The 22,852-nt window shown below is 41.2% G+C and overlaps 3 protein-coding genes across 3 annotated transcripts; 2 read left to right on the top strand and 1 right to left on the bottom strand.

Moving 5' to 3' along the window:
- The first annotated feature begins 108 nt into the window (after positions 1-108).
- LOC147800152 (uncharacterized) lies at positions 109-8,074 on the top strand. The gene is made up of 3 exons (XM_087133470.1): positions 109-303; positions 6,200-6,340; positions 6,999-8,074. The coding sequence occupies exons 1-3, from the start codon at positions 183-185 to the stop codon at positions 7,049-7,051; spliced, it is 315 nt and encodes a 104-aa protein (XP_086989596.1). The 5' UTR covers positions 109-182; the 3' UTR covers positions 7,052-8,074.
- Positions 7,332-14,805, bottom strand: LOC110976926 (coiled-coil domain-containing protein 169-like). The gene is made up of 7 exons (XM_022230640.2): positions 14,655-14,805; positions 13,440-13,522; positions 12,552-12,706; positions 10,726-10,824; positions 10,430-10,483; positions 10,002-10,096; positions 7,332-9,210 (listed from the first exon to the last, which is right to left on the bottom strand). Exons 1-7 carry the CDS (start codon positions 14,759-14,761, stop codon positions 9,120-9,122), a joined length of 684 nt encoding a protein of 227 aa, XP_022086332.1. The 5' UTR covers positions 14,762-14,805; the 3' UTR covers positions 7,332-9,119.
- Positions 14,806-18,745: 3,940 nt separating this feature from the next.
- LOC110976828 (thyrotropin-releasing hormone receptor-like) lies at positions 18,746-22,814 on the top strand. The gene has a single exon (XM_022230438.2). It carries the CDS (start codon positions 19,712-19,714, stop codon positions 20,975-20,977), a length of 1,266 nt encoding a protein of 421 aa, XP_022086130.1. The 5' UTR covers positions 18,746-19,711; the 3' UTR covers positions 20,978-22,814.
- The last annotated feature ends 38 nt before the right edge of the window (positions 22,815-22,852 follow it).

Raw genomic sequence — 22,852 nt, 5'->3', positions numbered from 1 at the left:
GTCCAAATGTTATGCTGCCCTCAACCGATCTACACTGGGTTTTTTTCCGGGCTGCAATATGAGTCTTATTTCTGAACGTGCGAAACTTACAAGGAGACTATATTAGTCGGGAAATATTCATGCCCCGGTGAGGGGAGCCGACTATTGATTTTGGCGTGAAATCTACGAGCGGGTGGCAAAAAATGTCTTCGTCGCAAAAAAATCTCACCTCATATCTCAATAAATACACGTTTATGTTTGGATGCTATGGACTGGCTGCATCAATTATTCATAATGCTCTTATGAGAAGGCCTGCAGTGTCTGGTAAGGGTTGAAATTTGCACAATAAACACAAATTAAAGATGGACATGGCTTTCCGCTAGTGCCTGACCATGGCCAGGTGGTGGTGTTCACATTTTTCGTCGTAGGGATGGTAGGCATGGTAGGTCATGCAGTTTGTGTGGGTCGTACTAATCAGCGTCAACAAATTGATAGTAACGTCAACACACCTTCAACACTTACAAAATGTATTAAAAACAGAAAACAGACGTATACCGGCGCGGCCTGCCTGGCCTACTCTGATCAGTATCCAATCAAAATTTTTGCACCGCCATTTATGACATCAGTGGCCTAATATGAAACTTACGGGCGTGGTTACCGGAGATTGGCAAACATAATGCTAAATTTGAATATACATAAGAACAACTGGATGTAGAAAGAATTTAGAATGGTTGTGCAGCAGAAACGCTGTATGTTGCTTGTTCTTTGTTGATTATTAGTGAAATCTCACCACATGCTTTTTACAACCATCGTGTGATGCAGGGCCATCGTAAGTTTACTGTACATGTATGTACTGTACTGAACAGTTAATTTATAGCACATGTGCAGAGCATCGGCTGCAGCACTATTCTAACGTATGGACTTATCCTGGGTACGAGTTGACCTGGGTACGTGATGACCTTGGTTCGAGTTGACTGGGGCGGGAGTTTGGGGGTACGAATTGACCTGGGTACGAGTTGTCCTGGCACAACTTGACCTGGTTCCATGGAATCAGGTCAACTTGCCCCCGGCCAACTCGCCCCTTACCAACTCGCCCCTTACTGACTCACCCCTTACTGACTTGTCCCCTTGCCAACTTGTCCCCTGACAATCTTGCCGCTTACCATCTCGCCCCATTGCCAACTTGTCCCCCAGCTCAGTTGCCCCCTTGCCATCTCACCCCCTGTCAAACCTGCCTCCTAACCAAGTTGCCCCCTCAGAGGAGAGTCCGCTGGTTTGGACCATTAACTACATTTCTAAGTAAGTGTCCTTGAAGAAGTTAGGATAATAATTATAAATTATTATGAAAATAATAATGATGGTCATAACTTGGTTATAATAAAAACAAGACGAACACAGCTTAATAGTTGAGAGTAAAGAACATTTTATTTCAAGTATATTTAAAGTGAGATTTACACAAAATCAGTTGCACAGAACAATTTAAATACCTGTAGGTCGAGGTAATGATGTGTGCCAGACAATGAATTCTGATTAGCTAATCAAAGTGATTCTGATCACTTTGGATATGTAGTTAATGGCCCAAATTTCCAAACCAGCAGACTCTCCTCTGAGGGGGCGTTTTGGTCAGGAGGCAAGTTTGTATGGGGGAGAGTTGGCTTGGGGGCGAATCGGCCAGTGCGCAAGTTGGCTAGGGGGCGGGATAGTAAGAGGTGAGTCGGTCAGGGGGTGAGTCAGTAAGGGGCGAGTTGGCCAGGGAGCGAGTTGACCTACAATCCCAGTAGTAGTACTAGTAGTGTAGTCAATCAACCTTTTCGACATTAACAATGCATTATGGGTTTTGATGACAAACAAGCAGTGCATTTTATGAACAATCCTGTGGGAGAAGTGCCTGCAAAACATGAATCTGTTTCCATTTTATTTCATACTCCAATTCAAGCCATCCTCTTTTGACATTGTGTTGCATTATTGATTTGGGATTATTCACAAGCTTCAAAGTTTAAAGCTTGGCAGAGAAAAGGAAAATTCAGGACACACAATTTTGTCATGGATTATGCTTTGACTAAGATCATAAATAGGCCTATTGTCCAATCAAAATCACAACTTGTATCTCATTCATCCCGCATTGATCAGTCAAGTTTTTTGGGCCTAGAATGACTGGGGCCCTAAAAAAGACAGTTAAGGGTGATTTCCTCTACAAACGTTTGAAAATTATTCGTAATTTGAAAATGTTGCTTTTATACATTGTAATACATATGCATCTTTGAGGTTGTGAGCAGATATATAAAAATTTTCTGAAGAAGAAGTTAACTTCCCTGACTGGTTCACTTCCCTCATAGGTTTATGCATAAAAATGCATGGCTTGTTTGTCATCCAAACCCCAACATGCATTGCGAACGTCGAAAAGGTTCCTAGATTGGCATCTGAAATGTTTGTAAACACATCAGTCTTTTTTTCATATTTCGTTAAATAACACTTCTTCCATTGTTTGTCACAATGTTCCTCCATCATGTCTTTGGTTTCACAAGCAACAGTCGTGACTTTGTCTATAAAAGTTGAAGGTCGAGAATTTCAGGATTTTAAAAGTTTTTGTGTAGTCAAACCTCCATTCTGTTCTATCAAACTTCCATTAATTACGTAACGTGAGTCAAAATTCTGAATAAAAAAAAATTGGTAGTCATGATGTTTGCACTTTTTGAGAGGACTGGGCATTCCATCTGTGGCCAGGCAAATGATTAGTAATGCTAGTTGAGTCACAAAATGCCTTTTTTTTGTAAAAATTAGTTTGAAATAGTAAATAATGAAATTTGTTAGTCCTGTGCTGGGTACCCACCCATCGATATCCAAACCAGATTCTATTGTCTCGGGCTGAGTACCCATAAAAATATCATGTATGTGTATAGAATGTATCTGAACTTTAATAGTGCAGGGCAGAATTGCTGAAAAATCAGCGTGCCGCTGAAAAACCTGTACCTGCAGTTATAACCCAGCTTCAGAGACCAACAGAGCTACGTTTATTACAAATCAGAGGGAACATTTCATTTAATAAAAAGGTGGGGGAGATTCCCCTCTAATGTTTAGAACAATGTGCTGCTTTCTATGTATGAAAACAGAGCCGTGATTTGGGCACATGGTCCGTAGGATCGCACACAATGGCATTTGTTAAGAGTTCTTTGTATATTAACCCTAACCACCTCAATCATTCGAAATCTTTCGGGTGGTTTTGGAGGATTTTGGAGGGTTGAGGCTGCATGGCAAAATTGCATTGCTGATTGCAAAGGATGCATTGTCTCAAGGTTGTGGGTTAAACCTTGTGTTGTTGATGTCCAGCCATACATAAAATCATGCCCACGTTATAATAAATCCTCCACACTGCATAATAAGAAGAATTGCTTGATGATTTTGAAGGATTGAGGCAGTGGGCACCCCTCCTCAGAACATATTCAAGAAATATTGGATGGATTTGGAGGACTGAGGCTGTATCCATTTTTTTTCATGGGGTAGTTGGAGGATTCTAATGGATTGAGGGTACATCCTAGCTAAAAGGGCCTAGGCGGTCAGTGTTAAGGGTACCCAGGTACCCGGTATTGACATAAAATGGGTACTTGGTTCCAAAAATACCCATAAACGCACACCCCTAAAATTTTCAGCATCAGCTTTCAGGGCACTTCCACACTCATGCAGTCATGGCCTTGGCTTTCTTGAAATGGTCAGCCAACAGCCTAAATATAAAAAAACTGCTGGCAGAACATACATGTACATGTAACATTCTTTCCAGTGGTTTTTCTTGCCGGTCTTCATGGTCTTGAGAGGAAACTAGTCTTCAAGCCTTGTGGGAGCTTCAACCCCTATTGAAATTTCGGCCCACACTTGGAGGCCGTAGTCTGTATGTAGGCCTATATTTACACATGTGAAATCCTTTTCGCACATTATGGACGTTTTTTATTAGTCAACTAATACATTTGTCAACACACATTTTTATAAATGACATTGAAACTCTTTCTTTTACCAAGTTGTATTGTAAATGGTTGTTCCATTAGGCATGTTAGGCCTGTCTTCAAAAGAAATAATAGCTATGAGTAAAATGATTTGAAAGTTTCAAAACACATGCCTGAGACAAGGCATGCAAAGAGTGAAGTTGGGTCATGCAGTTTAGTGCAATCCTGAATCCTTCATAAATGAATTGCTCCCTCGTAAGTTGATTATCCTATGAATGGATTTCATTCCAAGGCAAATCAGCTCAGGATGGAGTACAGTAAATTTGCGCAAGATTCAAGGTTTGACTTTCAGTTTAGTTCTGGCTTAAACTATAAAACTTTTTGTGCCAAAAAGCAATAGTGCATTAAATTAGGGGACGCGTCACATTGGGTTCCTCAATAATACTAGTACGTGGGCCTACATGGTTTATGAAAGTTAGAAATAATGAAGGCAAAGTATAAATTAATCTGTTTGAGTAATTTTGTAGAGAACAAACATGGAGCATTCCCTGCATAACATTTGGCGTAATTTGAAATGTTTGTCAGTCATGAACTCCAGCCCTTTTTATTTGTGATTGATTTTTAATTTTTTATTGTAGTTAGATTTTGTTTATTCAGTTCACTCCAGATTTAAAATTGTTTTACATGTACATAAGTTAAAGTGCCAAAGGCATATGAGTTCACTTTGATTCAATTTGATTTAAGGTTCATTGGTAAAGCTTGATTGCATTCAAAATTTAAGATATGCAGTGTACATGTGCATGTAAATTTCAGTTTTTACCTTTAGGCCAAACAAAAAAAATTAGTTGTGTTTCTTCTTACACTGAAAAATAAATCAGAGTGGTTAGTTGGAAAAAAATATTTTTTTTTCTCCAAATTTCTATAGCCCAAAAAATTAGAGTCGGATGATGGGTCTGTATTTTTTTTTGGGGGGGCACGTACATTTGTAACTGGTACCGGTACTAAGTTAGTGTGAGATTATTACTCGTACATAAGCACATCAGTATCATATATCAGCAGTGTGATTGAGTAGTAAAGCCGCTGGTTGTTGAAATACAAACACACAAGAGCCGTCCATTTTATGCTAAAAAAATTTAAACAATACAATGTCCAGGACGATGTACACAAAATTAGGCTTGGGGCAAGGCACCGTAAGTTTTTATATTTGATTGATTTGTCGAATAAAAAGATATAGGTTCTGTGTGATTTTCTAGGTTGGGTAGCCAGAGAAACAGCTATTTTTTGTTCGGCCTTATTAAAAATGCTGACATCACGTCACCCCCATCATTATAGGATCACAGCCATAACTTGTACTTGGTTGCTCAATTGGTGGATCAGTGCATACACTATTTGGTCACATTTTTTTTCAATTATTTGAAACCCCGAGTGGAAAATATGGCTTCCTTCATAAGCACAAGAACAGCCCAAAATTTATGCCATAGTCTCAAACTTAGACCATGAATAAAACTCTCCACGACGGAAGAAATATTGAACACAAAGCAAGTTTTATTGAAAGGCATTGCATGAAATACACATAGAAGAAGGTTTGGTTGCTGGCACCACAGCACAAGTGGACAGTGAGTGTACATGTATGTATAATAAGTGCCATATGATTCATGTGAACTAGATATCTAAAAGGGAACAATTCATGAACAAAATAAATTGAAAAAGATAAAGGGCCTGATGATGTCTGATCCTGGCAGAAGGCCCCTCTAACTTTTCTGATTGGTACATGTATATTTTAGGCCACTGTAGCCAGCAAGCAGTTAGTAGCAGTGTTTGTGTTTGACTTTCCTGGAATTACAAAACATTTGTTGTTTTACTTGTCAGAGGGGAGATTTATCTGGATTTTTCCTGATATCAGGATTTTTTCCATCAGGATTTCCTGATTTCAGGATTTTTCAAACAATCCCTTTTAAAAACTGGAAGCTCCATAGTGCACCAGTGAGGCGTTTTTAGTCTACAAAAGTTGATGTAGAACACAAGTTTGGAAACACTAATGCACACATATACCATAACCCCTACCCCGCACTAGGATCCTCAAAACCACTGCTGATTATTTGGTTGACATGTAATTTCCACTAATCTCACCCCTGACTTATGACCCTATATGTACGTTAGTGTGTTAATGCAATTTGACACGGGTATCAACTGAAGGTGGAAGCTGGCAGCATACGTATATGTACCAGTCGTTCTCATTCCTTGACTCCACTCATTAACCCAACAGTAACTCTTGGTCTTGGCAGGGATGCACCGTCACTTTCTGTACAGCATGTTTGGGGCTGGCATAGGTTCGTTCCTTGGGGTGTTGGAGAGAGAACGCTTCGGCAGGAGAGATTTCTACATTGATGACTACATTGAAAGGCACCCGGAAGACTTCCAGAAAGGTGCGTGCATCAGCTAGTTGCCAGAGGGCTGTGTGGGTTTCAGATTACTTAAAAATGTACTAATAAAAGGAATCACTTTTGCCATGCCTTGTCTTGCTAGTTGCTCCCCTTGAACATGCAAGCAGTTTTCTATTCGTAGTATATTACCAACCCCAATGTTTTTTGCTGTTGATGACTCTCTAATAAGAAAATACAACAGGTGCTTTGAAAGCACATTGAATTTTGTAATGCTTTTCATACAATAAACTGTTGTCAAAGTTTGTTTTCATACGCTATGACTTTTGTGGTCAGTCGTATTAATCTCTTGATTTGTGCACTTTTTTCTCAGATGATCACGCTCATAATGTTTAGTGCTCAATTCTGCAACAAATGTTCCTCCAATGAAAGTTGTTTTTTGCATTTGTAAAGTTCATAGCCATTGCTCTGATAACTGTTTTTAGATGTGTAGGGTGCAGAGGGGCTGGGATTAAAAATGCTACCTACAGGTACATCTAGGGAGCATAAATATTACAACATACATCCATGCAACTCGCCTCAAAATTGGAACTGTGTGTATCAATCCATGACGGTGTGAAAAGACAACTCTATGACCTTCTATTTCTGCTCATAAGTGCCCAAATGACATTTGTGGTAAACTGCTGTTTTCTTTCATGTGCAGAACCACCCAAGAAGATGAGTGAGCACTTTGAAATCTGGGTGCCTGTTCCTTAGCACCGGGCAGCAGATGACTTGTGCAAAATCTACTGATGTCTGCAAATGCAATTTAGTTCAATTTTATGTAAATTCAAATCACAGATTTGTGTTACTTTGAGCTGTCGTGTTAAGATTTTGTTTTGCCAATAAAATCAAACCAAATACAGTGAGATTTTATTGATTTGGATTGCCATGTAACTGTCCTCTATTTCCTCCACTGTCCTTTCTAAGGTTGCACACAGACCACTTCAAATGTATATTCCAACATCATGTGAGAAACAACAAAGCTATTCAAATATTCTTGATAAGCTATGAACATGAGTAGCATTTAATTTTTCAACAGCCTTTTGGTCAAGTACATCTACAAACCTGGGCACAGCCAGGTTTTCTAGGGGAGGGTCGTCACTCACCACGAAATCCAGCACCTCATCCACAGCCAATAAATCCTGACATTTTGTGAAGGATTTCTGGGAATGCATTGTCCTCCCTAGAGAAATCCTTTCCGCTATTAAGACGGTAAAACGTGACAACTGCCTTGCAGTCATGGGCTTAATGTGTAGACTTCAGGAAAACAGGATCCACAATTAGACTGGAACACAAGACAGTTTAATCTAATTTTAGGTACTGTCCTGCACAACCGATACCCACAGGTCCGCAAAGTATTGGGTTTCTGTGTGCCCAGCTCTAATTTGTTGCACAAATCTTAACTACTCTGGACGTTGCATTTCTGAACTCAAGAAAACATTGCATTTTTCTGCAATTGTAAATTTACTGCTTTCCACAATACATACACTCACATATAAGCATTAAAAGCTATTTATAAACTGGCTTTTAGGTTCAGCTGAGATTCAGTATGATTGGAACCATTCTGTCTTTGACACAAAAAATACTAAAAGATATTACAAATCATTGTTCCCTTCTTCACTCACAAAACACCTTTTTGTTGATACTTAATCAGTAACTTATAACTAACATACTAGGTTAGTGAAGATATGGACGTTTCTGAGTTTGTAAATAAAATAAAATGAAAACCTGCAATAATTTGTCGGAATGTGTCCTTTAGTTCCTTTGTCATTAGTATGGAATCTATGTAAGACTAACGTCAAGTTACTGCTTGATTGCTGTGTAATCAAGCATTCAACGTCGTACATCTCACTGTACTTATTGTAATTCTGATGGAGAAATGTGGTTACGTAAACAGAGTTGTAGACTCAAGTCACTTTACTTGGACTTGTCTCGGACTTGAGTCACTATTTTTGTGACTCATGACTTGACTCGTAACTATTAGTTTTTGACTTGGACTTGCAAAATTTGACTTGTCACCACCACCACCTCTGTTGAGTAATAAGTATATTAGTTGTCAAGCCGTCGTAATTCTTTCTTTACAGATTTTTGAAGGCACATGTGCATGTTGACCGTAGTGCCGGTATAATGGAAATGTATTGCTTATTAGTACTACATTCATAAGGTTACAAGTGAGACAAAACACAACCATTGTTTTAAGTAGACGCTGTGTATTTACTATTGTATATTGCACTGCCCAAAAAAAAGGTCTCCTGACAAGAGTTTAAGTCTTGAAAAGAATTTACATAAACTTTATTTTTTAGCGGCGATGCATACACCATGTATACTAGGTTTGTGACGGATGTCTTCTTGTTGTGACTTCATTGTGTTTAGCTAGTGCCCAGAGTTAATCAAGTAAACATTACATGATGGAAATCCTGTATACTTTTGTGAAGCCCCCCAAAATTTCCAACTGGAAATAAACATTCAAAGAATTTGATTGCAGCGTAATGTTTCTGCTGGTGCAGAACCATGATTTCTTTGGTTGGCACCACGAAGTTGTACAGTGTATGATGACAAACACAGTGGATATTACCACAGTGCTAAACTGTATTAGTAAATCAGTTTAACATGTTTGTATTTGATCACTAACCCGTCCTGACTACCAGTAGTTCTTGGAACACCCTTTTGATGTCACAACCCCCCCTCCACCCGTGAGCACTTAAGGCACTTGGTCAAGCCTGATGAAATTAAAGCCAAGGAGTTGTGTGTCAGATTCCGCCATCCAATCCTCCCATCTGCATCAGGTGTCAAGCTTGGGCAGTTTCTTGATGGCAGCAGTCTTCTTGATGGGACCGTGCTTGGGGTCTAAGATCCTCTGGTCATCAGGAACGCTGAAAACAAAATACGTATTTCTGGTTAATGCAATACTTTATCCCCAAGTAGTGGCTCAGTGCAGTTCACTGCCTATTAATTCAGAGAATTTTTTTTATCAACCTAGATTCCAGGAACAGTGCAAGAGCACACAATTATGCGTAACTTGGCATCATGGACAGGAATACCACATTTTAGGCCGAGTACAAATTTGTATGCACAGACTGTAGGCTGGTGAAGTCCAAGTTTCTCCTCTGTGCTAACAGGTAACCACGTGCTTTATCAGTGACACATGAATGTAGCTGAGAAGCCCTTTCAAGTTGGACTGACCACATCCTAGTGCTTTCTGCTTTTGTTTCACAACAGATCAAGTGCCTTCCAAATTGATCAAATGTCTGTAATAAATCTTGCTGGCCATTTGAAAAGGATTATTTTATGTTGGTCACCATCATACACTCAATTTCTGTACGAGTGTATTCAGCATCTTCACTTTCAGCTGAGAGATTTTGCATTGTATCCTTTCCCAACAGGCCTGTCAAGGGGTCTAACACTATCAGGCTGCCTTTAAAAGTGAAACTACACTCAAAGCTTTGTTCACAAAGTTCATGAATGTCACAGTTTTTAATGAGTACATTTGAAAGCACAGTTGCCATGTTTTCTTCCCCCATGCCTTCTTTCCCCAAGTTAACTCCTTTCATTCCACAGCTAACTTACAGAGTTCTTCACTATCACCTTACCAGGCCCCCTTGGAAGTCAAAAATGGTCTAAGCCTTTTACAAGCACTGAACCGGTTCCCCTGAATGTCACTTACTTCTCTTCCACTCCACGCCCTCTCTGACTAGTCCACTTCTTCTGTGGACTATTAGCGTTGGGAGGAAACTTCAGCTCTTCCAGTTTCAGCTTTGCCTGAAATTGAAATGTAAAATTATACCATTATGTGCACTTGGTTTGTCCCAGCTAACCTAATAAACAAAATCAAAACATTCTCATACTTATTAAAAATGTGCAAAAGGTTTCAAATGTAGTTATTATTTTTAAATCTAACTGAACTTCTAAAGAACTTTTCCAAAGAAAAGTAGTGAAATAAAAATTAAACATTTCTCAGAGTCAATAAGGCATTTGACAAACAGTTAACTGAAAATGTTAAATACAACTCGGTCAATGGGTAATACGTAAAAAGATGTTTTCTGCCACAGAAAAGTATGTAAACCCTCCCTGTTTATACTGCATGATGAGTACCTGTAAGAGTTCTGTCTGCAGATTTCTCCTTTCATCATTAGCCTTGTGGAAAGCCTACAAGGAGATACGAGTTACCATACAATGTATCAATAAATGCTTCATTACATTTGATATCAAGTAGAAAACCAACATTTCATACGCTGCAATGGTACACTTTAAACACAGGCTTTTTCACATTAAGTTATTGTTTCACCAAAAACTAATTTTTATCATGTCGTAAATGCCAAAATGCTAATCACGCTTCACATCAGTTTCCTAGAAAAAAATGGAAACATGAATCACTAAACATGATGAACCTTTGATTCTTGATCAAGTCTCCACTCGTAATCCTTCAGCTGGCTTTCAAGGCTCTGCTTCTCTCGCTCGATTTGTTTCAGTAATTTCCTCAAGCTGCCCTGCACAAAAGAATGACCAAGGGGGGAAAAATAAAATGCTTGACATTTCTGTCCCGACCTGTTATGCTGTCTCCATGAGTGTCACAACATCCTGCAAATGGATTTGGGCACTCAGGCACAGAAAGAAAATGCTGAATCCCCCACTTCGAGTTGACTCAGTGTCTGGAAAACATGCCATGGTCACAAATGGCACATTGCTCAACCAAGAATGCTCTGCCATCAAAATGTGGGTTTCTGTATTCCTTTCCTCTTTTTGAGCCCAGGCATCCTGTCATCTTCATTACATGACGGTCATCTGCTGCTGTTCACAAACCCTTCAGTTTACACTTTACAGTTTACACATGTACATATATACCCTCTGTTGAATGAGACGGAAAGCAATAAATAGTACATAGTGAATATTCTGAAGACCTTGTCCTAATCTCAAACTTTGGCAGTATTTGACATCCTTCAAAAATGGGGATTATTTTACAGTTGACAAAGCTGCATGACATAGCTTTTTGTGTTGTTTCCAGCACTGTTTGATAATTGATAATTTACATATAAGTTTACCTTGACCTTTTCTACCTTGGTCATCTGTGTAAAAAAACATTTAATAATTGCCAGGGCAAGCCATTTTTTGTCTTGATAGGAAAAAAAATTAGTTTCACTGAGATCAAGACACTGTTTATCTGAACTGTAGCCCACGATTAGATTTCCTTTGCAAGATACTGTTCAGGGCAAATAACTTCTTTTTTGGGGGGGAGCAAATGGGGATACAGGAGCAATGACACTTGATATCACTGCTGTGTAAATGGCCCCCTGCATTGCCATGGCAACAGTCGATCCTTGTCTATGCAAATAGAATGACCTGGTTACTCCTAGCCATGCCTGACATTCTACGGTATTCACCATAATGGATTTTTTTCTTTTCCTGTTACTTCAGGGACCTGATCGATAGTAGAAGACCATTTGAACAAATGGGGTAATCTGTTGCATTTTGGCTATTTAGGTAGCAAACTGCATTAGGGGAAAAGTGTTTTCAATGAAAGCAACTACATGTACATTCACTTCTGAAGATGCAACTTGATGCGTTATTTTTATTTCGCAATGCCCCACAAAATGCGACATTTAGAAGTAGCCTTCTTCAATATACAGGTCTACTCAGTCTAACAAGGTTATCTATATAGATCACCAGTTATATCGAAGAAAATAAAATGACATGTTGCAGATAAACATGCTCTCCTCATATCTGAAGTGATTTGTGGAATTTCCAATCATTCATGATTAAATCACGAAATTGTTTACTGTGTACAAAAGGAGAGAAGACATGCCACCATACAAAAACGGATAGGGACTTGTGTGATTTTGTCTATGGTGTCATGAGTTCATGGTTATCACTAAGTGCTGTTTTTTCACAGTGTTCTTCAAGAGAAATAGCAGGTATTATTACATTTACTGAGGCAAAAGGACTAACTCGCATAATACTGGTACTCTGTTCTCCACCTGTTAGGGAATACAGTACTCTCCCTCACACGAAGAAAAGTACAATACCAAACAATACTGAGGGCAAAAGAATATTGTACTCTACTCTGAGCAAGGAAGTGGGAAGTATTGTAGTCATGGCTTGAAGAAAATTATCTTAAACCCTGGGAACTGCATAATGAACAGTCAGTCATCACGCTAATCAAGAAACCATCCGATCTGCCAATCAATCAGTGATCAATCAATACATTTCTGGCACTGACCTCGGACAGTTCCTCATAAGAGCGCAGGTCACTTTCGAATCCATCCTTGGCGCTGTCTCTTGACTGGTCCAGCCTGTCTCTCAGGTAGTCTATCTGCTTGTTCAGCAGCTGGTTAAGTTCTTCTTGTGTCTCACACCTGGTCTTCCACTCATTGTCTGAAAAGAAGGTAAAGAACATGTTCACCATAACTCAGTTCCTTTACATGCACACACCCATGCAGATTTCCCACAATCTTGTGGCCAGCAGCAGAAATTCTTGGTGCTCTGAAATATTGAATTTTCACACATCACTGCATGAAACAGCTGTTACAAAGTGTAACTATTTCAGAAAGTCATCAGCAAAACTCATTGCACCATGCACCTCGTCATTGCTGAGGACTTTCTTAGTGCGCAACTATCAAGTGCTTGGATCTGTCTGTTTTGTAATAGTTATTACACCCGTCAATCACAATGGAATTGCTGATCACAACCTGTATGTACCAATATGGCCCTTGCCATGCCTGTCTAGACATTCCCTGTCCTTTTTGGGGGCATCTTGATCACCCACAATGCTCTTTGAGTGTTACATGTACATTCATTATAATCAATCTGCTTTCTCCAGCCACTTTCAGCACAGGGGACAGATTTCTGCCAAGAGATAATCTCTACTAGTCAAGCCCATGTTTAAAACTGATTGATGATTTGTAACTTGAGCGCGTAAATGCATTTTTTAAAAGTCACAACACCCTATTGGTCTGAGAGAAATGTAACATGTGCATACCACCTCCATGCAAACAGAATGGCCCGCAGTAGTGGTTTCTAATTCTGGTCTCTGAAGTAGTATGAACAGTAAATTTACATTCTGAAAACTTACTAACCAGTATTGCATCATCCACTTTTCAATGCATACCTTCTTCATTTGCTAGCTCATATCTTCTTTCAATTTCAATGACAGTGCTCTTCAAGTCTCCCACTGAGTTTTCCAGCATTCCACTTCAAAGATGAAAAGAAACCAGAAAACAGGAACTGTGTGCTTAAAATAGTTTTAACAGTTGCCCATTTTAAGCAATGGTGGTTTTGCTAACTGTATCCTGCAACAGTAGAAAAAGTGCAAGACCTTCATGGCTTCATTAATATTTTCAATTTGTCATGCTGACAAAAGTATATGTACTACTTTAAGCCATGTTCAATTGTCGATTTTCTGTTATGTAACCTTTTCTGTGATGTTCAGTATACATGTACATGAATTCTGTAAACTGTTACATACAAACTGACATACATGTACTTTATGTGTACTATAATGTAGGCATACTCCTCGCATTCATAATGCACCACTGATTAAAGTCCCATCATTGCCTGCCGTAAAATGAATTTTTTTTTCTGATGAACATGTGGAGCATAACCCTGATTACTCTTTCAGTACATGTAACATGTGTAATGTTTGGCCAACAAAATTTTCTGTCTACGTGACGTAATGCAATAAGAGCCACGTCGTGTAGGCCTAGTTGGTCACCATCATAGACACACACTTCAACCAATTAAAATTCAACATTCATTCGAGAGCGAAAGGAAACTAAAAAGAAAGAGTTGGGAGCCACATTGTATATGTTGTAATTGGTACAGCAGTCATACTGCCGACAACAATAACCTTTCAAATGACATACATGACCGAGTGAGCAGCTGCTGTGGGGGTTGCGTGGTGTAATGGGCCACAGGCCTAGGCCTAATGTCAACGAACCCACCCATCCAATATCAAACTGTATCCCAGAAGACCTCTAAAAATTATACTCAGTTCATAGAGATAACGTCTTTAACGACAGAGAAATTCCGTACAAACCGAAGTAGGCCTAGGCCCATAGCACTATTTCGGATGTGCCCTATTTACACTGCTGTCTAGGCTTAGGGTTTGTAGGTCTGTTCTTGCGGTTGGTCATCCGGGAACTGCTGTACATTATTGAATAGCACGAAGTTGCCCCTTTGCCGCGAGTTAAAACATGGAGGAATAGGCCTAGGCTATGGCATGTACGCCTGGTTAACTTAAAGTGACGTCATGCCGGGGCTGCCTTTCACGTTTTTCGCAACAGTAAACAGATAAATTCCCCATACTTTGACCACGAATTCTTACTAAATATCCTTCTCCTGTTCAATCTCAGCCCGTAGACGATCTAAATCGTACATTTCGCCATCGACAGAGGTTGACGCTGACGAATCTCTCTCCTGCCTGTGCGCCATCTTGAATTCATGTGTACGTTTGCATCTTTTGCTTTGTAACGTGTACATTGGTGCAGAAACGGTACTGCGTGACGCTGTGAATTTGAACTACACGGTGATATCATTTTGGTAAAACAGCTTCGTTGATGTTGTTATGGAAACATTGTACGTTTAACCATATGCAGCAAGGTATGAGACGGAGATAACCCCCCCTACTTTGTGTTGGTCATTGTCTCGCAGGAATCTGGGGAATTCCTTTCAGACATCTTGGGGGGATGTGTTAAGTAACAATAGTCTGGGATGTGTATAGGGAATGGACATGTGGGGGGGGGTACCCCTCTGTCTCATTTCTTGCTGGGTATACGTTCAACAGGTTTTATCATTTTTATTGCTCACCAAGTCTTCAAACCGTCCCGGCGTCAATGGAGGCTTCATATGCTCCATAAAGTCAACGAATTTGTACTGAAGAGAAATAGAGGAACAGACAGGATCACCCTTGATTTGTCAGGGCTTAAAAAGCACTGTACCCACCTTGAGTGGCATCGAATCCGGGAATATGGAGTAAGATTTCCAATTAATCGAGGATGCGAGGTATCGATTTCCTCTCCTCTGCCCAATTCGCTTCAAGGGATGGTAGGGGGAGAGATTTGTCTCTTGGATCCTAGCCGGCTCTTCCCTACTGTGATTATGGTCTAACGAAATCGTGGAGGCAGGAAAAAATGTTTGCTCATTGTGACGGACGAGACCGGATCATTGAGGAGGCAAGAATGGACTTTTCAATCCATTTCTTGGTTTAACATTAGCTGGGAAAATTACTCTGACTCACAGGTCGTGTAAAACCAAGGGTTTTATGTTTGTAGTGTCATTGAGATTGTTGATTTGGGCCAATTTTAATTGTAGGCCTATTCGGAATGTCGTTGGGATTGTTGATTAGGTCGATTTGTTATCGGGATTTGTTAGGTCGATTTGTCATCAGGAAATGCCGTATATAAAGTTGTTCTGCTTGGGAAGTTTTGATATAAAATGTATTTCCTTATGTGTATAGTCTGCCATCAATCGAGTTACATTTCCTCTGATAATCCATTTATCCTTTGTCTTCTGTATGCAGGCTGTCCTTGTCTCGCTCGCTGCCAGGGCAGCGCACAAATTAAAGCTTCTAGTCCTATTCGGGGGCACATCTTCGTGACATTTTGAAAACTCGTGCCCCCTAGTGACGATCATAACACCAATGCATACTGATGGCCCTGATTTGGAGAATGGAGAAGAGATAGAGGGCACTCGAGGACGCGGAATTGTTAAACCTCGCATAGCAGGAAGGATTTCAAGCACCGTCTGGGGGAGTATTTCTCACCGGATTGTGCGAGACTTGCGGGCCCGTGGCGACGTGCGTCTGCCGCGGCCGTTATCTTTATAAAATCGCGACAAAACTTCAACAAATATCATCATCGCCATCGTTCCTCGTGAGGGTGAATAAGGTCAGTGATATTTCACTGTTTATGGCTATAGTTCGATACACCGGTCGTGCGTGGTATGATGACAACTTTGATGCATTTTTAGCAGATTAGGAACACCAATATAGACAAAACAATCCAAACGCTTCACCCACAAGAACAGAATGTGGCTTTAGAAGGGAGAAATATTGATAAATCTTCATGTTACAGGCTTTAGAATATCTGTATCTTTATTAAAATACCTGTAGCTTTGGTGCTGAATAATTTCTAACTGCATCTGTATTTGAGCCTTCATCTTGTTCGAGGAGCTTTTTGTACCTTTAATAGCGTGTTTATAACTGGCAGCATACCTATCCATACATGCATCATGATATGTGATCAGCGATACCGCGGTGACTGTGGTAACATTGGTTGTATCGAAATAATATCACGTTAAACAGTTTCGGTGACAATCGTGGTGGAAGAGAGAAAATGTGGGCAGCGAATAAAAAGGAAAGAAAAGGGGGGGGGATTCGCTGACCTTGTTTACTCTAACAGTCGCTGGGATTGCTAACACGAATGTTTTCCTCGCGTTAGCTTCTGACAACAACGAAGGATTTTTTGTCGAAAAAGACTCTCATGCTCTTAAATTACATTAAGTCTGCACTTGAGCGAGAAACACCGCGTTGGAGATAAGACCCACGGGAACTGTTGCTGAGCTCTTGTCTCCGCGAGCCGTTCCCCCATCGCCACGCGGTCAGTCTCGAGCCTCATGGCGTCCACCAGGAGGACCCTCGGAACCGCGCTCGTTTACGTCATGTTATTAGTAACATCTTGGGACGTAGCAATACGAGTGCTCTGTACTCAGAATCATGTGATGATCATGCATGGGCATCTTTCCTCGGGAGGCTAGGATGCCTCACATTAAAGGGAAAGCTGAAGTAATACGTCAGCACCAGTGCTGATTTCAGCAAGACGAAGTGAAATCTTTAAAAATCCACGGTTAACCAACTTGACAGTCTTGCTTGAGTGCTCTGAGATGTAATTCGAAAAAGTGTAAAAGTTGACCAGACACTCACACTGTTTAGGTTGCCTACGAATTGTTACTTAACTTTCCAAATGAATATCAGTGGTTCCTGCCTTTTAACTGAAAAGGAAGAGCAATGAACTAAAAATAAAACCAACATTATTATCGCTCATTGCCTCTGGCGACTTTTGTGTGCGTCGAGGTATCTCTGATCACTATACGGGAAATATAAAATTCACAAATCGTATTCTCCTAGTTTGGATATCCGAGTTGCTCTTCGATCATTTTGACCTTTTGGCAAGTTCCGAAATAATGTTGTTGCTGTATTTTCGGTGCGATAAATGCTCAACACTGCCTCGCCGTTGTCGGGAGAATCACGCTGAAGCGCATCATCGGATGTCCTGGCTGAAATTTCCAGAGACTCTGCTGTTACAACTAATTGCAATGGTGTCGGTTCCTCTTCGGGTACTTAAGAAGCATCTGGTTGCTTTGGGACATCCACCGAAGCGCGGACAGGGCACTCCGACGGCGCAGCATTATCGCTCGAGCCCTGTACAAAGATGTGGGGACTTCGAGCCCGAACATCAATTTCTCAAATCAAATTATATCAAGGAGTAGAACTTTCACACAGGCTTTCGTCTGGCACCGTCTTCTAATCAGACAGTGGTCATTTAATTAAAGGGAATATTAGCGAAGTGGTCAGTGAAAACCAATCCATCAACAGAGCCGAGGCTCACAGCACAACAGCGACCTCTGCAGGTTTTGGCATTCAAAATCAATGTGTTACGGACCATTTCGTTGGTTTCACCACGAAGTGACGTAACTGGGATAGTTTTGGTGCACCAGGAAGTGACGCACCGTCCATGAACTCTATGCTTCACTGCAGGGAACTTTGCCACTCACACAGTGTCATCTACGCTAATGTATCTTTGTTAAAAAATACAGCCACTGGAAGTGGCAAAAATGATGGTGATAGATATTAAGGTGAAAAACAAATACGGTGACTTCTTCAGTGACAGCCAAAAGAAGGCGGTATATTATGCCTAGGTCTACGTATAATAACACATCCTTCAAAGGCTATATACAGAATGCTCCATACTGAAGCTGGAAAGAACAAAAACGTGTATTCAAATTTTTGTCTAAGTGGTGTATTTTCTCCCACTACCGAGGTACCAGGTAAATTTAGACTCGACAATGCCTTGATAAATCACGGATTTCTTGAGAGCTAAAAGTTAGAAAAGGTAGACACCTTTTTACTTGATCCATTTTTAAATTACAAAATGTCGCTTGAGCAAATATAAGTCGCAGTTGTGCAGTATTTTCGTGTGCTTTATGATGCCCGTCCTCTATGCGACAGTTTAAGTGGTTTTTCGTGCAGCGAAGCTGCTTTCGATCGTGAAGTTTACTGCCGCCTTACTTTGCCAAACAAAACTCCAATTCCCAGCAATTCCCAGATTTGTTTACTGAGAACGAACCATCGAAGTCACTTCAAGAGGGTATTACCGTCCGGCCGGCCCACTAGCTCCGCAGATTCGATTACCTACTCGATACCCCATAATCGTGACACGTCGACGGCTGGCGCGCTAAACAATTAGAAATTAGACTGTTTCAACAACTTCGGTGACTTTGGAGAGGGCGGTTGACACTTGGCCAATCAGGTGCATGATTTCAGTTAGCCGGTGGCGCACCGACCAATCAGGATGATGCCCTGACTTCAAGGTTGTTTGGGTGCGTGCGCAAATGAAAGCCTATAAAAGATTAAAGCGCAGATTCTCGATCGTCTTTGAATCGCATGTCGCTCTATCGGCTCGTAAATTTGCCATTGTGGCCGTCCGCTTACCTTTATTCACCTTTTTTTGTCATCTTACACTTAGCAGAGATACCGACAACAATTTCTGATTTGGCAGGACTCTAGCAGATATTCTTGCACCACGTTTATTTCAGCTAGGGTGATCTTCCCCTAGAAGTCGGCGCCTCAATTTGCCAGTTCAAAACAGCAGTCCTCGCACATCCGCATAATTTCCGGCAATAGTCTTGTTTTACAGTGAAACTGAGGGGAGATAAATACATCAGCTTGGCAGCACCAGATAATCGATAATAACTTTCGAAGATGGCTCGACGGCGGGCGAATGGTTTCATTCGTGTTTGAACAAACCAAACGGCTACCCATAAACCCGTCCAAAACCTGCACCATGAAGGGCGAACACGATACAGTCGTTACCTACATTGCGTTGCTGCTGATGTGCCGTTTTCTATGGTTCCTAATCGATTTTTCCAGCGAAGACTGCTGCTCATTCCGACAGCGGAGAGGCAGAGAGCAGTGATTTGGTATGGAATGGTGAGCTCGCGAGCTATCCTGAACGCTACATACAGTGACTGGGCTCGATGCGTTATTAGGCCTCGGTCGACATTCCAAGTAGGCGGGGAAAGTAACAGAGGAATCTGTCTCTGTTGAACTGCTCCAGGTAGGCAGAATTTAATTGGAGTCTTTTCATCTTCTATACAAAGATTAAAATGGATTTCTGGTTTCTGAACTGGACGGTAGTTAACGGCAGCGGACATTTCATCCAGCATGGACGATTAAACGGGACATTCAACTTGTCATGTGATACTGTTGCGTTTATCGAGACAGAGGACGAGGTAGAGCGGTATTTGTACAGCTCTATGGAGAAGATTGTCAACACTTACATCCTGCCGGTCATTATGGCCATTGGTCTTCTGTCTAATATCGCTTTCCTCTTCGTGGTGGCTCGCGTCCACCGGATGAGGACGGTGGTCAACGTGTATTTGGTCAGCCTGGCCTTTGCTGATATCCTCTTTCTGGGTGCCGCCATGGGTCAGGACATTGCCCACTTTGCCAGCTCACCTGTCGCTAAGGACCAGGGCAATGTCAACTTCGGCCTGTTTATCGTCATGTACGTCTTCACGTACGTTGCCTTCTTCACCAGTGAATTTCTGGTGACGGCAGTGGCGTTCGAGAGATTCTACGCCGTGTGCCGCCCCATGAAGGTGTTTGTGGGCAACGCTGACCCGTGGAATGCGTCCAAGTTAGTGGTGCTGTCTTGGGCAGTGGCGGCCGTGCTTGCTGCGACCACGGTGCCGTCGCAGTGCCGGACCGTCGTATATTGCATGTTATGGCCGACCAGAGAACTGGAGGCCACCTTGCCGGCCACCCTGACCGCTTACGTGTCCACCTCCGAAGCGGCCTTCCGCTACGCCAGCTTCATGCAGACGTGCCCTTTCTTTGTGGCCATGGCTGTGAACAGCGTGCTCTTCGTGCGCGTCATGCGGGCCATGAACGACCGGCTAGGCGTGATCGGCCGCCAAGCTGCTGGCGTTCGCAAGAACTTAGAAGTCCGCAACCAAATTGCACGTATGCTCGTCATTAACGGGGTCATGTTCTTCATACTGATGGCACCATTCCAGACCCTGTCCCTCTACTGGTTCATTCGGCGACTGACAGGGTACACACGATACCAATCCAACAAGTCGTTCGAAGCTGGCCTTCTGTTCAGTCACCTGCTGACGTATTGCAACTCGGCCATCAACCCCATCATCTATAACGTGACCAACTCCCGCTACCGGAGGGCCTTTTACGAGGCCTTCAACCTGACCTGTAGGTCCACATGCCGCGATGATCCATCAGCCCAGGGTGAGACAGGGAAGAAGGACCGCCGAGCCATCTTCGCTACCTGTAGCTCCATGAAGACCACAAATGGGTCACTGCGAAGCGCCATGAAGAGCATCGATCGACTGACAACTGAAGAATCCCGAGCATAAAGGCCCCAGCAGTGATTAGATAGATATTGTTTAATTAATACAGTTCGTTCCTTTAAATTGGGCAAAACGAGCAGTGATATTAAACAATTGTAGGTTTGTTGCAAAATGTAAATTGCTGCAGGAACAAGAGTTGCTAAATGTTAACTGTAGCTCAGTATTCTAGCACCAACAAAGCAACATTCAACAGCAGTGCTTGCATGATGGGGGACGGCAAATAGAATTGTGTCGTCAGAAGTCATTCACTAATAAAAGTGGAATTTTTGTGTCGTCCAAGTTGTCACAGACCTTATGTATGAGCGCATGCTTTGGCACCTGTATTCCCTAAACGTGCTTGTGCTTAAGTGGCTTTGCTGTGACAATAGACAAGAGGACTACATTATCATGTCAAGCAACAGTTTCTGCCACAGTGCCGCTATTCGTAGTGATGTTACCTTTTATTTGTTACCTTTATTACTCTTTTATTGCTCCATTGTATTTAGAATGCATGTTTTTAAAACATTTTTAAACCAACACATTAAAAATCCATGTTATACTTTCAAGACAGGGAAGGGAGGTCAACAGCTTTTTTGTAGAACGGAACTATATTGTAATGATTGTGGCATACATTGACAGGTTTCAATCGCTTTGTAAGATGTTTCATAGGGCTTTTGGCGTACCGCAGCAGAATGCGACATTTAAGTGTAATGTGTTTACACAATGTAAACCTCATAGGTGATAAGTATATCTGTGGGCCATCTTAATTAGAAAGAAGTTTTGTATTGTAATGGCATTATCTCTAGGAAGTATATTTATTACCCAATTTATCGACTCTCGGGAAAAAGTGCGCCCTCAATTATTAAGTGAAGTTCCAGCCAAACACGAGAGTCCTGAGCCTCAAAAATTGTCCCTTCAAGTCCATTCATCAATTTTAAACTACATAAACCTAGAAGTTTGTGATCGCGTAGCATTGATTTTAAGATCGGTCCTATTCTGTCGTTTCATCCTCTAGACTGTGAATCAAAAGTCTCACTCATGATTGGTTCACATAGGGTCACATTTTACCACGGTTCAAAATGGTTCCTTTTTTCGTCACGGTATAAGTTTACTAGTCCAGGAGAAGATTATTTTACACAAGACATTAGGAAAATCTGACTTGAATAAAGGCTATACTCGTATCTCCGAAGGTTTTTTTCAAAAGGAAGAAGAGTGCGACATTTCAACAGAGGAAGCTTCCACGAGGACGACTAGTCTCCTCCCAAGACTGCAATAAAACCATGTTCCCGTAGGAAAATACATAGTGTATTCCCAAGACAGTTTTGAAAAAGAAAACGCGTCCAAATAGGAGAAGTTTAGTCCAAATAAATTGTGCAGGTGTCGTGCTATGGGTTTCTCTCATGTCAGAACAGGGTGTGACAATAACAAACGTTGCCAAAACGTCTAGCAGTAATGTTGGAGGAAAAAATGACATTCATCCTTTTTCAAAAGGAGGAGCGAATGTAAACTGTGACCCTCACTCCGCGCCCTGCTTCCACAGTACGTGGGAACGATATACTTCCTGCAGTCGTATCAATATGTTGGATTCCTGTGCAAATTTTATCATTGGTGGATATATTCAAAGATAGAAATCGTATCTTTCAAAGCATGCACACATGTTAAACGCCAGCTTGGTTTCACCATGGGCGAAACTGTTGTGTTAATGATTAAATGACGCATATATCTTTCAACATGGCTTTGTATTTGTGATTGATCGTAGAAAATTTTAACAAAACAACAATTGTTGATATCGCGATTTTTTGAAATGTTTGAAGTTATTGTTGCCTTGAATAAAAGCGTCCTTGATGACTTGTCCGTAGTGTGATTTTTGACATGATACCAACTTCATATGTGTTTAGTGGA

The sequence above is a fragment of the Acanthaster planci genome, linkage group LG02 (genome assembly GCF_054643075.1).
Source record: "Acanthaster planci isolate LZ-2023a linkage group LG02, COTS_SCS, whole genome shotgun sequence".
Taxonomy (NCBI): Eukaryota; Metazoa; Echinodermata; class Asteroidea; order Valvatida; family Acanthasteridae; genus Acanthaster; species Acanthaster planci.
This window is presented reverse-complemented; position numbering and strand designations above follow the sequence as displayed.